The following is a 17,620-nucleotide window of genomic DNA, read 5'->3' on the forward strand; positions in this document are numbered from 1 at the left end:
CACAGATACTGGCATTGTAGTATATGCCCAGTAAATACATCTGAATGAGTAAAATAAATGAAGACTGTATGGCTACTTCATAGTCAATTAAATTCAAACATTAAGTCTATAATTTCATTAAGCATCTACTGTAAGATACTAATTAAGCACATTTGTAACATTTACATAATTGGTATAAAAATATTAAAATGAATATTTATTTATTAAAATAAATAGTGTTGTTGCTACACTGCTCATTTAAAAAATGTTGCAGACTTTTTTTCTGTGTTCCCAAAGATAGGCCCTCTGGGGCCAATTACGGGATCCAGTGAAGTTTTAAGTGACTGAACAAGAAGTTCTAATAAAACAAAGGGCATTCATCTTACCATTCCATCGCCACATTTTGTGCCAGGTGCAACCAGGCCAAAATCCTTAGACTCATGGTACAAATAGAAGGTTTTGCATTCACTGGTATTCTGTTTCAGATGCTTTTTAAGGTGGTAGATCTTCTCTTCTCCAAGGACAAAAGAGTGATGCCCACCTGTGCAAAATATCTTTCCGCATTTGATATCTCTGAAGGGAAGCAAGAATATTGGCTCACACTTGGGACAAGAAATAGGACTGCTAGAAACTAGGCTGGCAGTGGAGTGGCCTGCTTATTTTTTTTTAAACCTAGGCTTGTCAGAGCCCAGGAGAGGCCAGGTAAGCCTCTGAACAAAGTCCTGACCCTGAAAACTGAGATGAGCAGACAAAGATACTAAATGACTATATTTCTTTATGATACCTAGGTAATTCTCATAAAGCAATATTAGCTCAAGCTTATAGGAGAATATTATTAGTAATTTGGATAAGCATAACTTGAATCAGTGGCATATTGGGCACCTACCTACCTGGGGAGTTCATCTTTCAGTGTCCTATCTTTTTGCCTTTTCATACTGTTCATGGTTTCTGAAGGTAAGAATACTGAAGTGGTTTGCCATTCCCTTTTCCAGTGGACCACATTTTGTCAGTGACTCATCTGTCTTGGGTGGCCCTACATGGCATGGCTCATAGTTTCACTGAGTTAGACAAGACTGTGGTCCATGTGATCAGATTGGTTAGTTTTCTGTGATTGTGGTTTTCAGTCTGTCTGCCCTCTGATGGAGAAGGATAAGAGGCTTATGGAAGCTTCCTGGTGGGAGAGACTGACTGAGGGGGAAACTGGGTCTTGTTCTGATGGGTGGGGCCATGCTCAGTAAATCTTTAATCCAATTTTCTGTTGACCAGTGGAGCTGTGTTGCCTCCCTGTTATTTACCTGAGGCCAAACAATGGTGGAGGTAATGAAGGTAATGGCGACCTCCTTCAAAAGATCCCAGCACGCGCTGCTACACTCAGTGCCCCCAACCCTGCAACAGGCCACCACCAACCCATGCCTCCACCGGAGACTCCTGGACACTCTCGGGCAAGTCTGGGTCAGTCTCTTGTGGGGTCACTGTTCCTTTCTCCAACAGGAGATGGCAAGAGTGAACGGTGACGTTTTAGGAATCTGCGAGTTAAAATGGAGTGGAATGGGTGAATTTAACTCAGATGACCATTGTATCTACTACTGTGGGCAAGAATCCCTTAGAAGAAATGGAGTAGCCATCATGGTCAACAAAAGAGTCTGAAATGCAGTACTTGGATGCAATCACAAAAATGACAGAATGATCTCTGCTCATTTCCAAGGCAAACCATTTAATACCACAGTAATCCAAGTCTATGCCCTGACCAAGAATGCTGAAGTTGAATGGTTCTATAAAGACCTACAAGACCTTCTAGAACTAACACTCCAAAAAGATGTCCTTTAATTTATAGGGGACTAGAATGCAAAAGGAGGAAGTCAAGAAACACCTGGCAAATTTGGCCTTGGAGTACAGAATGAAACAGGGCAAAGGCTAATAGAGTTTTGCCAAGAGAACACATTGGTCATAGCAAACACCCTCTTTCAACAACACAAGAGAAGACTCTACACATAGACATCATCAGATGGTCTGAAATCAGATTGATTATATTCTTTGCAGTCAAAGATGGAGAAGCTCTATACAGGCAGCAAAAACAGACTAGGAGATGACTGTGGCTCAGACCATGAACTCCTTATTGCCAAATTCAGACTTGAATTGAAGAAAGTAGGGAAAACCACTAGACCATTCAGGTACAACCTAAATCAAATCCCTTATGATTATAGAGTAGAAGTGACAAATAGATTCATGGAATTAGATCTGATAGACAGAGTGCCTGAGGATCTATGGATGGAGGTTCATGACATTGTACAGGGGACAGGGTTCAAGACCATCCCCAAGAAAAAGAAATGCAAAAAAGCAAAATGGTTGTCTGAGGAGGCCTTACAAATAGCTGTGAAAAGAAGAGAAGTGAAAAGCAAAGTAGAAAAGGAAAGATATACCCATTTGAATGCAGAATTCCAAAGAATAGCAAGGAGAGATAAGAAAGCCTTCATCAGTATCAGTGCAAAGAAATAGAGGAAAATAATAGAATGGGAAAGGCTAGAGATCTCTTCAAGAAAATTAGAGATACCAAGGGAACATTTCATGCAAAGATGGGCTCAAAAAAGGACAGAAATGGTAGGAACCTAACAGAAGCAGAAGAGGTGGCAAGAATATTAAGAAGAGGTGGCAACCATACACAGAAGAACTATATGAGAAAGATCTCCATGACCCAGATAATCAGAATGGTATGATCACCCACCTAGAGCCAGACATTCTGGAATGCGAAGGCAAGTGGGCCTTAGGAAGCATCACTATGAACAAAGCTAGTGGAGGTGATGGGATTCCAGTTGAGCTATTTCAAATCTAAAAGATGATGCTCTGAAAGTGCTGCACTCAATATGCCAGCAAATTTGGAGAACTCAGCAGTGGCCACAGGACTGGAAAAGGTCAGTTTTCATTCCAATCCCAAAGAAAAGCAATGCCAAAGAATGTCCAAACTACTGCACAATTGCACTCATCTCACACACTAGTAAAGTAATGCTCAAAATTCTCTAAGCCAGGCTTCAACAGTATGTGACTGTGAACTTCCAGATGTTCAAGCTGGATTTAGAAAAGGCAGAGGAACCAGAGATCAAATTGCCAACATCTGTTGGATCATCAAAAAAGCAAGAGAGTTCCAGAAAAACATCTACTTCTTTATTGACTACGCCAAAGCCTTTGGCTGTGTGGATCACAACAAACTGTGGAAAATTCTTAAAGAGATGGGAATACCAGACTACCTGACCCGCCTCCTGATCAGGTCAGGAAGCAATAGTTAGAACTGGACATGGAACAACAGACTGGTTCCAAATCAGGAAAGGAGTATGTTAAGGCTGTATATTGCTACTCTGCTTATTTAGCTTATATGCAGAGTGCATCATGAGAAACTCTGGGCTGGATGAAGCACAAGCTGGAATCAAGATTGCCAGGAGAAATATCAATAACCTCAGATATGCAGATGACATCACCCTTATGGCAGAAAGCCAAGAAGAACTAAAGAGCCTCTTGATGAAAGTGAAAGAAGAGAGTGAAAAAGTTGGCTTAAAACTCAACATTCAGAAAACGAAGATCATGGAATCTGGTCCCATCACTTCATGGCAAATAGACAGGGAAACAGTGGAAACAGTGGTTGACTATTTTTGGGGGCTCCAAAATCACTGCAGATGGTGACTGCAGCCATGAAATTAAAAGACACTTACTCCTTGGAAGAAAAGTTATGACCAACCTAGACAGCATATTAAAAAGCAGAGACATTACTTTGTCAATAAAGGTCCATCTAGTCAAGGTTATGGTTTTTCCAGTAGTCATGTGTGGATGTGAGATTTGGACTATAAAGAAAGCTGAGCAGTGAAGAATTGATGCTTTTGAACTATGGTGTTGGAGAAAACTCTTGAGAGTCCCTTGGACTGCAAGGAGATCCAACCAGTCCATCCTAAAGGAAATCAGTCCTGAATATTCATTGGAAGGACTGATGCTAAAGCTGAAACTCCAATACTTTGGCCACCTAATGCAAAGAACTGACTCATTTGAAAAGACCCTGATGCTGGAAAAGATTAAAGGCAGGAAGAGAAGGGGATGACAGAGGGTGAGATGATTGGATGGCATCACTGACTCAATGGACATGAATCTGAGTAATCTCTGGGAGATGGTAATGGACAGGGAGGCCTGGCAGGCTGCAGCCCATGGGGTCGCATATAATGGAACATGACTGAGTGACTGAACTGAATTGACTGAACTTGAATCAGGACATTAAATTTTTTTCTTTCTTGCATAGAGCACATCAGTTGATTCTCATTTAAAAAAATCTATGAAGTTGCTATTATCATAACCCCCTTTTCACAGATGAGGCAACAGTTGGAAATAAAGTAAATTAAGTGTCCTTTTTTATAAGTATATTTAGAAGCAAAGTTGAACTTGACTCTAGGTTTTTATTATTGTTGCATTCAGTACAGATCTTGTTTGGGAGAGTATAGAAACCATGTCCTACATCATAAACAAACCCAGAATATGGGTTTAGCACATGTGTTTTAGAAATTGGATCTAATATTCAGTTCTCCCATCCTGTTTTCAATGTCAGCATCTATCATTCTTTCTTCTGATGACTTTCTTTCTCTCTTTCTCTTTCCCCCTTTTCTACCTATTTTTCCCTCTTTGTCTTTCCTTCTATCTCTCTCTCTTTTTTTGTAGTTTCTTCCCCTCCTTTTCTTCCTAAGAATCGTAAATCTTCCCATCCTTCCCTGCATTCCATGATTTTCAGTTACAAAATACAGAATATAAAAACCAGTTAATTCCATCAGGGATGTGTGGTCTCTCCCTTCTTGCTCCCCTTTCTTTCTAAAAAGCAAACATTTTAGTCACTCAGTCATGTCCAACTCTTTGCCACCCCATGGACTGTAGCCCACCGGTCTCCTCTGTCCATGGCATTCTCCAGGCAATAATTCTGGAGTAGGTCGCCATCTCTACTCCACAGGATCTTTCTGACCCAGAGATCAAACCCAGGACACCTGCATTACTTGCAGATTCTTTACTACTTGAGCCACCAGGGAAGCGCTCTCTTCCTAATCTCCTGAGTGAAAAAGAGAGACTGTCGGCTGTCAGTGTAAAAGCTGTTCTGATTTTGCAAAATGCTTTGAGAGGGCACATGCTTTTCTTTACAAGGTACTTACTTTTCTTCACAAGGAATTAATATGCGTCCCTTGTTTTTGCAGTATCCAAATTTATTTCCAATTGTATTCATCTTGTAGCAAATATCAGAACTGGCTTTCGCTTCTGGGATCCAAAGCAGTATGATAAAAGTAAAACAATGACAACATGATTGTGACAAATCATAAATTCCTTACTTTTCTTATGTCATTGAAATTTCATTGTCACTTACATGGTAGTGAAACAGAATGGGATACATAAATAATTTTAAAACTATCTTATTGCCTCAGGAGGATATTTTAGGAAGTAATATGGATATAAAAAAGAAACAAACATCCCTTAACCCACATATTTAGATAGTCAACTAATGCGTGTGTGTGCATTCTCAGTTGCTCAATTGTGTCTGACACTTTGCGACTCCATGGACCATAGCCCGCCAGGCTCCTCTGTCCATGGGATTCTCCAGGCAAGAATACTGGAGTGGGTTGCCATTTCCTCCTCCAGGAGATCTTCCCAACCCAGGGATTTAACGTGTGTCTCCTACATCTCCTGCATTGACAGGTGGCTTCTTTACCACTGAGCCACCTGGGAAGCCAGTCAATTAATATTAGAGGTAAAATCAATGAATATTAAAGGTATTGTTTAGAAAGGTGCCAGGTCATATCTGCCATAAATGACGTTATCTCCAATCTTGCCCCCCAAATTCCTTAAGGCCAGTAACAGAGAAACAGCAGCTATTATCTTTACCCATCATTCAATGCCACTGTCTCTTACCATGATCAAACAATTCAGAGCACTGATCATCCCGGGTGGGACAGCTCCCCATGAAGCAGTAGCCTTTTGTGTTCTTGCAAGGAAATCCATTTACTTGGAATTGGTCCTTAGGACACCCCGAAGAGTGGCCAGTGCACCTCTCAGGAAAATCACATTCAGTTTTTGCTGGTCTGCATATAGACCCTGCTTCTTTTATCTGTGGAAGAAAAATGAAGAGATTGATTCTTGGGCATCCTTACGCAGGCAAGGAAGGGTCAGTGAGTAGGAGGAAGTAAGTAGGTTGACCCATTTAATTTAACTAAAAGAAGTTTTAAGGATGGGTCATGAGATCATGATTTCCTTCTCCTTTCCACTGAGAATTACTACCTTTATTGGCTTGTATATAATTTTAGGAATGACAAGCTGGTGGTATTGAAATTTGGATTTGGAACAGCCGTGGGGCAGAGTTGGAATGGTTATAAAATGGGGAAATGAGCTTGTGTTCTTCTCATCTTGCCTTCTTCATTCCTTCATCCCTCTCCCCCAGCCCACCATACACACAAAACTGGGAACCCCTGACTATATATATATGTTGACTTTCATTTAGAGAGGGCATGACATGGAACTATTCTCTCATTTAGTCATTCAATATGCATTTGATTGTGCTGGGGTTTTGGAAAGATTTGAGGATGAATTAAACACACTTCCTTTCCTTTTTTAGTTCATGATCCAGTGGCATGAAGGAAGAGTCAGTGAACCCTTGGACGGAGGCATTTGGGTTTCTGGTCATTCTTCCTAGGGATCTATCTCTAGGTACTAGTTACTATCGCTTCCAATTCCAATAAAACCATTTTCCCTGTAAGTTCACTGAAGTAGGGGGTACCATTTCCCCCCTCAGCTAAGGTGAAATAGGCTAGTAGTCATTGAAAAAAGGACCAAAAATAATGTTGGTTGTATGACTCCATTTCTAAAATTCTAAGCACTGCTTACCCACTTCTCCACTTCCCAAACCACAGCACAGATCAGGGTTTAAAAGTCAGAGCATTTCAGAAGAGGCTCTATTGAGTACCAGCAAATCTGGCTGCAATCTGGGGTTGGTAATGTAAGGTCACTCAGTGATCAGACAACTCTTTGGTTCTATGTATACTTAGTAAACTGAAAACAGAGAAACCCAGTCCTAGCAGAGCCTCTTACCTGGCAAGATTCACAGCATTCTCCTTCAGCACAAGTAAAGCCTGGCTTCAACATGCATTTGCGTGCGTCACAGCAAGGATTACTGCAGTCCTGGCAATCATCAGAAATGCAAGATCAGAAGTGCTTTGTACTTTGGCTCCTGTTTAAAGAGTTCATTTACTGTGTTTCCGTGGAACTTAGCCTTAGTTGTTTTTCAGAGTTCAATTTAAATGCATGGTCCTTGATGGTGATAAGTGTATAAAGGCTCCTGCTTCCAACCAGTGTCTGGGACTTTTACTTTGGAGCTGTTCAGTACTCCACAGCTAGTGAATTCTCACAAGCCCAAAGCTTGTGACCTTTTTGGCACCAGGGGCCAGTTTCATGGAAGACACTTTTTCTATGGACTGAGAGTATGAGGGATGGTTTCAGGATGATTTAAGTGCATTATATTTATTATATCTCCAATGATAAGATGGGAGGCGGAGCTCAGGTGGTGATGTGAACAATGGGAGTGGCTGTAAATACAAATGAAGCTTTGCTCACTCTCTCACTGCTCACCTGCTGATGTGCAGACCGGGTCCTAACAGGCTACAAACTGGTCCATGGCCTGGATTAGGAACCCCAAAGTAAGGTATTTCAAGTGTTAGAATGAAGCTGTAGCAATATTCCAAGCAATGCACATGGGCTAAAGCATCAGTTTCTGATTAAGGTTCTCTTCACATTTAACCTAGACATTTGAAAACTAGAAGCCGTAACCTCTGGACCTGTCGCAGTCTCCACTCTGATCATGGAGTCTCTTTGTGGCCATCTTACTACACTTTTTTTGAATTGTGCAATGTCTACAGAATAGCTACTAAAAATGTTGTCCTTGGACTTGCAGCATTAGCACAATGTTGCAGGTTCATAGGAATAGGATCTCAGTTTTACTCCAGACATACTGAATCAGAGTCCACATTCTAACAACATGCCAGGGTGATGGATGAGCACTTGATAATGTGAGAAGTTGTTATCTAGGACACATACCTATATGATGAGCTCTAGAAAGAAAGAGCTTCTATGTAGAAGAAAAGCAGATTAAGAATTAATTTAAAATATGCCTGCAAGGTTTATTCTAAATGTTCCAGAGACTGCTATAAATCTGTGTACATTTGGAAGGTTTCTGCTCAGTTAAATTTTCTAATAATGTGAACTGGTCAACAGGGATATAGACTAGCTTCATAAAGCCCTGAGTCAAACTCAACTGACTGTGTGGGATTTTGTAGAACAAATCCTACTGTGGAAGAGAGATCGGACTTAAGGAGACCTATGGGCCCTTTGCACTAGAAGAGCCAATTAGCATATAAACCAGACTAATGAGACGCTTTGGACCTGAGGTAAGATCACTACACACAATTCATGACTTGGGAAGAAGCTTTGCAAAGAGGGTACCCAACAGCTTGTTTCCAATTCTTTTTTTTTTTTTTTTTTAAAGCATACTTGTTGAAGCTTTACAAGGATTACCATGGTTGATTAATGGCTACGTCCATGCCTAGGTTCTAGCTGAGTTGACATTTTGTAAATCGAAAGACATCATCATTTGAAAATACCTGAACAAGGCCACAATCACACTCCTCTCCATCATCCAACCTGTTGTTTCCACAATATGGGTAATCAGATAGCTTGTCAGAAAATGGAACATTGAACATGCATGTCAGCTGGTAATCCTTGAGAAATTGCTGGTACTGGGCTTTGCTGCATTCACTGAATTTCAGTGCAGGAATGCTAGAGATAGAATGAGTTAAAAATAAAGATTAATCATATCAATGCATAGTGGTAGAACAGCCGTGAAAATTCTATGAAGAAATGAGAAGAAAAAACAAAGAGAAGACTGCTCTGGTGGTCCAGTACTTGGGAGTCTGCCTGCCAATGCAGGGGACATGGGATCGATCCCTGATCCAGGATTATTCCACATCCCTCAGGGCAACAAAGTCCATGCGCCACAACTGCTGAATCCATGCTCTAGAGCCTGCACACCACAAGGAGAGAAGCCACCGCAATGAGAAGCCCATGCACCACAACCAGAGAGTAGCCCCTGCTCGTCTCAACTAGAGAAAAGCCCACACGCGGCAACAAAGGCCCAGAGCAGCCAAAACAGAACAAACAGAAATGACGGACTCAAAGTCCATTTACCTTTCCTACTCTCGCCTTACAGTTACTGCCGACCAGTAACTGGGCTCTTTATTACATGAAATGTCTTTTTGAAATACAGCCAACACAGGCTAGTTTCATGAAAATATTCAGACTATGTATCTTTCAGAATATGCTTCCTGAAGCCTGTGTGCATACGCGCTAAGTCACTTCAGCCCTGTTCACCTCTGTGACCCTATAGACTTTAGCCCACCAGGCTTCTCTGTCCATGGGATTTTCTAGGCAAGAAATACTGGAGTGGGTTGCCATGCCCTCCTCCAGGGAATTTCCCCAACCCAGGGATTGAACCCGCGTCTCTTATGTTTGCTGCATTGGGAGGCAGGCTCCTTACCACTAGTCCTGCCTGGGAAGCCCCCTGCAGCCTACATCTAGGCCAACTCTACCTGCTGTTTCCATGTCACCTTTTATTGTTCCACTTGAAATAATCTATGTATTTGTCTATCATCTGCTCAAGATTGCTAGCTTCTCAATACAGGGACTGAATCATGTTCAAGTTTTTAAAAAAATAAGCACTAGCTAACAGGATACCTGGCAGAAATTGTTCTCTATAACATTTCTTGAAGCAATTTATTTTCTTACACATCCTAGGAATGTGATATACTTCTTTTCAAATTGAAACTCACCTCTCTTCTATCTTCCTCTGATTTTGACTCCCTGCTCATTATTATTGAAATAATGATTTTCTTACACATCCTAGGAATGTGATATACTTCTTTTCAAATTGAAACTCACCTCTCTTCTATCTTCCTCTGATTTTGACTCCCTGCTCATTATTATTGAAATAATGATTAACTACAGATGGATTTTTAAAGTCTTGAAGACATTTGAGGGGGATGGTGTGTTCCCCTCCCAAATATTACTAATTATGTAGATAATGATGTAAAATTAGATATCAGTTACTGAGTTCTTACCCAGGATATATTAGGAAAATTCCAGATAATAACTATAGTGCTAGTCATTCAGTTGTGTCAGACTCGTGACCCCATAGACTACAGCCCACCATGTTCCTCCAGTCCATGGGATTCTCCAGGCAAGAATACTAGAGTGGGTTGCCATTCCCTTTTCCAGGGGATCTTACTGACCCAGGGATCAAACCTGGGGCACCTGCATTGTAGGCAGATTCTTTACCCTCTGAGCCACCAGGGAAGCCCCTCTGAACCACCAGGGAAACCATAGCCGTGTAATAACCATGTAGCCCTGTAGCACTGAGTTTTAATCAAAGTCATTCCTCCAATATGGAAATATTTTCTCTATATTGTTGGAATCTCACCTTCCACCACTGTTCATCACACATTTTTCCAAAGCACAGGTACATGGGTAATCATCATGACTCATCCCAAGGTTATGCCCCAACTGGTGTGCCATTCTGCTCGCAATTGCATTGAGGTCAGGTAAAAGATCCTGAGGCCGAAAAAGCCTTGCATTAGAAACTTCTATGAAATAGCACACTACAGTACATAAGCTCTGAAGTAGTCACTAAGATCTGGTTTCTAGCTTCTGGCTAATTAGTATCTTATCTGAGAGATTATGAACTTAATTATCTTCCATTCTTGCACCTTAATTTCCTCACTTATATAATGAAGTTAGAAAAAACCTTTTGATGGTTTCTAACTCTAACATTTGTAGATTTTTTTTTTTTTTGGTGAAGTAATAGTCATTATTGATTTTATAGAGACTCATTCTTACCAATAGCTCAAACTTATTAATTAGCATCCTAACAACAAAATAAACATTATTGATTGTCTCCTATTCCTAGATATTCAAAGGGCATAAAAATAAAAATATGTGAGTTTAGGGTTTTCAATTTATAATCTCACATTAGGCAATAATGTGATACAATCATGAGTAGGGAGTTACTATTGTGAAAAAAGTCAGAAGATTGGTAATGGAAAATCCAACGCAGCGTTGATTGCTATCACTATTCTTATTTCTATTTTATATTTTAATCTCTATGTTAGTGGAAAACTTTAATTTCTGAAGAGGGGTGGGATATCAGGTTACTATAGAGGAAAAACATCCCTAATTTGGTAATTTCATCTTACTCATATGACATTTAAAATGTATCCTGGATGGGTTATAATGTCATAATTGGAGTGCACAGCCAATTAGATTAATTTGACTCTATTATACAAAATTTTATTTCTGAAATACTATAGGCAAAATTATAATCATAAAAAAAACCATGGGAATAAAAAATCAGGTAGTCATCTTAGTAAGTACTATCTTTTAAGTTCAAGGTCTTACAAGACTTTCTTGAGCATAGCAACAACTAGGTAAAGACACTAGAGGAAATCAACTTTGATATTTTAAAGCTTATCTTAGGGTTACTTGGACAGAATTTACTGGAAGCCTAGTGACCTGGGAAGGGATTGGGTAAACAAGCGGTGTTGGCAGTTTGTACTTCGTAGACTTGCTAAAATTGAATGGTAAGGCCATCTAGATATGATACTTGAAGTGGTTTATACATTTTCTGAATAAAAGCAATTATGTTCACTTGCTAAACCAGCCATCAAGTTTTATGTACATCACATGTCCTTATAAATAACTGTATGTAATAGGCAAAAGAGCTTTCCTAGTCTTGGTATGTTAATTCATATATTAACATGATTACTGAATACTCTTTTCATATGTAAGAACATTTCAGTAGGCTTATACCATTAATAGGATTTTGACAGAAAGTTGCTGCTGAAATCTTCAGATTTCATACTTGATTTTGTAAAAAACTAGAAGTATATACCAAAATTCTATCAGTGTGATTATTTTTATCATGCTAGAGAAGGTTTCAAAGGCAGGAAGAATCATCCAAAATCCAATGTTCTTTTAAATTCTGAAAAGCACTGGTTTATCTTCATTATGTATCTATAGTTTCTATAATACATTTCCCATTTAAAAAAGAAACAAGTCAGCTTCATCATGACATATTTTGATGGGAATGTATGATAAGATGTATACGTGGTTCCTTCCAATAGAACACAGAAAATTACAGTAATTTAAGGTAAACTTTCTAATTAAGTAATGTAACATAAATAAAACACAGCCCACCTTAACAACACTTGAGGAATAATAGGGCAGGCACATCCCCCCTGGATAGGAAGTTCCATGCGCTTGTGCGTAGAGCCACTTTCCACTGTGAACAAGATACAAATAAACCCGTCGTTCAATCAACACAAAGACTGAAGTGAAGTGAACCCCCCAGTGCTAGTACTCTGGCACATGAAAAGTGCCCTTTCTTTTTCCTGGAGTTCTGGAATGGAGGATGACCTTAGTTGATATCAAACTCATTTTAAACCTGTGGCATTTTAGAGGCATTAAGAAAGTCAATGTAATCTTGAAATTAAACCATAAAAATGCCCTTTCCAAAAAAAAATAATAATAAGGTCAGAGTCCATTTGACTTAACTTTAGTTTGCCCTGCACTCAACTTTGGATAAGGTCACTTAAAAGACCTAAATATTTAAAAGGGTTCAGAGGGGGAAATGCAGCATAGTGAGCGGACTCAACACCATGATTAGTTTGCTGTGCTTGAAAATTAAAATAAAAATAATCAACCATAGAAACTCATAGAGAATTTGATAACTATTATCAGATATTTTAAAACACTTGTCATGTAAAAAAGGCCTATTCCTGGATTGTCTAAAAAGACAGATGTAGATGTGTATACTAAAGGGACCCAAATCTGATATGCTTTCAAGAAAAACATTTAGAGTTTTACCACTCTGAAAAGAACTGTCATAGGTTGGAGGGCCATTCTTAGAGTATAATAAAGTGAAAGTAAAAGTCATTTAGTCATGTCCAACTGTTTGCTACGCCATGGAGTATACCATCCATGGAATTCTCTAGGCCACAATACTGGAGTGGGTAGCTGTTACCTCTCCAGGGGACCTTCCCAACGCAGGGATTGAACCCAGGTTTCCTGAATTGCAGGCGGATTCTTTACCATCTGAGCCACCAAGGAAACTCAGAGTATAATACAGAGGGTTCAAATGCAAGAAAGGTTGTCAGGTCAGGTGACCACTCTCAGTCTTCAAATTTTTTCATCAAGAAGAGATGCTATTTTTCTGTCTTCACTACTGGAATATTTATCTCCCTATATTTAAAAGTCTTAGTATTTGACTATGCATCTTAGAAGAATTTAGGATTCCGATCTTTCCAGACTCTGGGAATCTTGAGAGAATATCAGCTATGGAGATGAAGCACCAGAGAAAGCACCATCTGGATTCTAACTTAGCTTATCATTACTGAAAACCAAAAGTCACAGCATGATAATGTCATATATGGTATCCAATCACTTCTAGATCTATGTGAATATAGAAGGAAGACATATAAGAAACCCAACACATAAGAAGTTCCAAATATGATGCTCAGTTAAACATTTAGCACTCCCCTCCCCATATTCCGATTTGTAGACATACTAACAGTGTGTGAAGCTACTGCTCAGAATAAGAGACATTTGTGGAAGTAAAAGTTTGTCTACGTAAAACAAAATTAATATTTCTAGACCAATTTCTTAAGTATTTTAAGACATACAACCATGAATTAGGCAAAGGGGCTAGTCTTGCTTGCTATGAAGGTCATGATGATATTTTAGCTTACCCCCCATGATTTTGGGACATAGTAGTCTGACTCTTTGTGACCCCATGGACTGTAGCCTACCAGGATCCTCCCGTCCATGGGATTTTCCAGGCAAGAGTACTGGAGTGGGTTGCCATTTCCTTCTCCAGGGTATCTTCCCAACTCTGTGATCGAACCCGGGGGTTACTGTCTGAGCCACCGGGGAAGTCCATAGTACATGAATGTATGAAACTAAACCAGATACAGTTATTCCCCTGGAGATACGTGTTACAGTCATGTGATACCAGAAGTGATATCTGGAGTTCTGGTTTGCTCATCAAGCTGCCAAATAGCTAGACCTGAGCTCTGATTATGGGCCTTGCAAGCTTCATAGTTCTGAGCTCAGACTGAAAGTTAACACTGAGATAATGCTGTTGTTATTGTTGTTCAGTCACCAAGTCGTGTCTGAGTCTTTGTGACCCCATGGACTATAGCACGCTAGACTGCCCTGGAGTTTGCCCAAACTTATGTCCTTTGAGTCAATGATGCCATCCAACCATCTCATCCTTTGTTGCCCCCATCTCCTCCTGTCCTCAAGTTTTCCCACAATCAGGGTCTTTTCCAATGAGTCAACTCTTTGCATCAGGTGGCCAAAGTACTGGAGCTTCAGCTTCAGCATCAGTCCTTCCAACATTCAGGGTTAATTTCCTTCAGAATTGACTGGTTTGATCTTCTCTGAGTCCAAAGGACTCTCAAGAGTCTTTTCCAAGACTGCAATTCAAAAGCATCAATTCTTTGGCACTCAGCCTTCTTTATGATCCAACTCTCACATCCTTATATGACTAATGGAAAAACCATAGCTTTGACTATATACACCTTTGTTGTCAAAGTGATGTCTCTAGTTTTTAATACACTGTCTAGGTATGTCACAGCTTTCCTCCCAAGGAGGATATGTCTTTTAATTTCATGGCTGCAGTCACCGTCCACAGGTATTTGGGAACCCAAGAAAAGAAAAACTGCTGCTGCTTTCACCTTTCCCCCCTTTACTTGCCATGAAGTGATAGGATCAGGTGCCATAATCTTACTTTTTGAATGTTGAGTTTTAAGCCAGCTTTTTAACTCTCTTCTTACTCCCTCATCAAGAGGCTCTTTAGTTTCTCTTCATTTTCTGCCATTAGAGTGGTATCATCTGCATACCTGGGCTTCCAGGTGCTGTGAGTGGTAAAGAATCCATTTGCCAATTCAGGAGACCTGAGAGATACAGGTTCTATCCCTGAGTCAAGAAGATCACCTCAAGGAGGGCAAGGCAACCCACTCCATTTTTCTTGCCTGGAGCATCCCATGGATAGAGGAGGAGCCTGATGGGCTACCGTCCACTAGGTAGCAAAGAACTGGACACAACTGAAGCAACTTAGCACACGCACACATCTGCATGTCTGAAGTTGTTGATATTTCTCCTGGAAATCTTGATTCCAGCTTGTGATTCATCCAGCCTGTCATTTGGCACGATGTACTCTGCATGTGACAGGCAGGGTGACAATGTACAGCTTTGCTGTACTCCTTCCCAATTTTGAACCAGTCAGTTGTTCCATGTAAGGTTCTGACTGTTGCTCCTTAACTCGCACACAGGTTTCGCAGGAGACAGGCAAAGTGGGCTGGTATTGCCATCTCTTTTAGAATTTTCCACAGTCTGTTGTGATCCATACAGCATATTCAATGAAGAAGGGGTAGATGTTTTTCTGGAATTCCCTTGCTTTCTCTATGATCTAATGGGTGTTGACAATTTGATCTCTGGTTCCTCTGCCTTTTCTAAATCCAGCTTATACATCTGGAAGTTCTCTGTTCACATACTGCTAATATCTAGCTTGAAGGATTTTGAGCATAATCTTAACAGCATGTGAAACGAGCACAACTGTTCGGTAATTTGACATTCTTTGAAATTGCCTGTTTGGGATTGGAATGAAAACTGACCTTTTCCAGTCCTGTGGCCACTGCTGAGTTTTCCAAATTTACTGGCATATTGAGAGCAACACTTCAACAGCATCTTTTAGGATTTGAAATAGCTCAGCTGGAATTCCATCACCTCCACTAGCTTTGTTTGTAGTAATGCTTCCTAAGGCCCACTTGACTTCACACTCCAGGATGCCTGACTCTAGTTGAGTGATTACACCATCATGGTTCATATGATTCATCAAATGGTTCATCACATCATCTGGGTCATGAAGACCTTTTTTGTATAATTCTTCTGTGTATTCTTGCCACCTCTTCTTAATTTCTGCTGCTTCTATTAGGTCCTTATTGTTTTCTGTCCTTTATCATGCCCATCCTTTCATGAAATGTTCCCTTGATATCTCCGATTTTCTTGAAGAAATCTCTAGAAAGTGTATCTGTGGGCTGTTTTGTAGGCCTTAGGAGAAATACTGGGATTATAGGTAGATGAAATAGGTAAAGCTGGTACCACCCTTATATAGTAGTTTTAAGGACATCAAAAGAGATGCTGAAAGACCATTATTAGGAAAAAGATCATTTACAAGGTCATTTGGAAATTTTCTGTTTAACCACACATAATGTTTTATTCCTGTGACTTTTATCCAAAAGTCAACTGCTTTAAAAATATTTTAGTTTATTGTGTTATTTTCTTTTTAAAAATAATCCATCTAATATGCAGAAAAATAGAGCAGTTACATACCTGAGTAACATACTGTGATCAAAATGTTTCCTTTTTTTAAGGATTATTTCTTGCCAAGCTGAAAAACGCAATAAGGTAGTTTCTATGTTTGAATCTACTTCTATTTTGTCTCCATTTGTCCATATTTCAAGGCCAACTAATGCCACATGAATGTTCAAGGTTTTATAAATCTGTTCAAAGGAGAAACAATTTTTCACAATGTCAAATTGCAGAAGGATCCTTTATTGTGACTATATTTCTTTATATTAAAAAAGTAATTTTGATGTGTGAAGTACGTAGTCAAATGTTCAGGCCTCATTTTATAAATAGTTGTATTGAAACAGAATGTGAGGTTGAATCATCCAGAATATTGGGTGAACCGCCATGGCCAACCAAGAAACTTGGCTAAAAACATCTGATTCTCCTTGAAATATAATTCTGATAGGCACTGGGCTCAGGATATGTCTAAAATAAATACATAAGTAAAGCTCTGAGATAATGCCTGACCTGAAAACATGAATTTATGAACACTGGCACACAACAGAATGAATATTCCTTATCCATCTCTCTACTGAGGTCGTGAGTTGGTTTGGTAGTAGACTAGAACGTTGATATTGCATTGTCTGCAAAGGGATTTGTGCAAAAATGTTCATAACAGCTTCATTCACTGTAGCCCAGATTGGAAAATACTCAAATGGATACCAGTGGGAGAATGGGTGAACAAATTGTGATTTCCATACCCTAGAAAACTACCTAGAAATGTCAGAGAACAAACCACCAATACACACACAGCTACATGAATGCATCTCAGGCATTGTGCTAAGCAAGGGAAGTCAGACACAGACGAAGACCCGCGGGATAATTCCATTTGCATGAAGCTCTTAGAGTAGAACTAATCTACAGTGAAATTTTTCAGAAAAGTAGTGTGGAGAGCCAGCAGGTTACTCCTAGGGATACAGGAATTTTGTGGGAAATGGATTCTATTATGGTCATAGGAGTGTGGATTACATAGGTGGGTTCATTATTCAAATTTTTATAGCTAAGACTTGTGCATTTCAAACTATTGAACTTACCACTCTCAAACCTGTAAAATAATAAAAAGAAGAAGAATGCAGACTTGCGTATTTCAAAGTATTGAATTTACCTCCCAAAACTTGTAAAAATA

The 17,620-nt window shown here is 39.7% G+C and overlaps 1 protein-coding gene across 1 annotated transcript in view; it reads right to left on the reverse strand.

Annotated features, from left to right (window-relative positions):
• The window catches only part of ADAM7 (ADAM metallopeptidase domain 7), a 63,821-nt gene that overhangs the window by 12,970 nt on the left and 33,231 nt on the right, over positions 1-17,620 (reverse strand). Inside the window, exons 11-18 of the mRNA XM_061163867.1 lie at positions 16,477-16,646; positions 12,280-12,364; positions 10,508-10,638; positions 8,637-8,811; positions 7,072-7,161; positions 5,899-6,094; positions 5,148-5,250; positions 366-552 (exon numbers count right to left, since the gene is read on the reverse strand). Of these exons, the coding sequence (XP_061019850.1) occupies positions 366-552; positions 5,148-5,250; positions 5,899-6,094; positions 7,072-7,161; positions 8,637-8,811; positions 10,508-10,638; positions 12,280-12,364; positions 16,477-16,646 (1,137 nt within the window). The remainder of the gene's footprint in view (positions 1-365; positions 553-5,147; positions 5,251-5,898; positions 6,095-7,071; positions 7,162-8,636; positions 8,812-10,507; positions 10,639-12,279; positions 12,365-16,476; positions 16,647-17,620) is intronic.

The sequence above is a fragment of the Dama dama genome, chromosome 16 (assembly GCF_033118175.1).
Source record: "Dama dama isolate Ldn47 chromosome 16, ASM3311817v1, whole genome shotgun sequence".
Classification (NCBI taxonomy): Eukaryota; Metazoa; Chordata; class Mammalia; order Artiodactyla; family Cervidae; genus Dama; species Dama dama.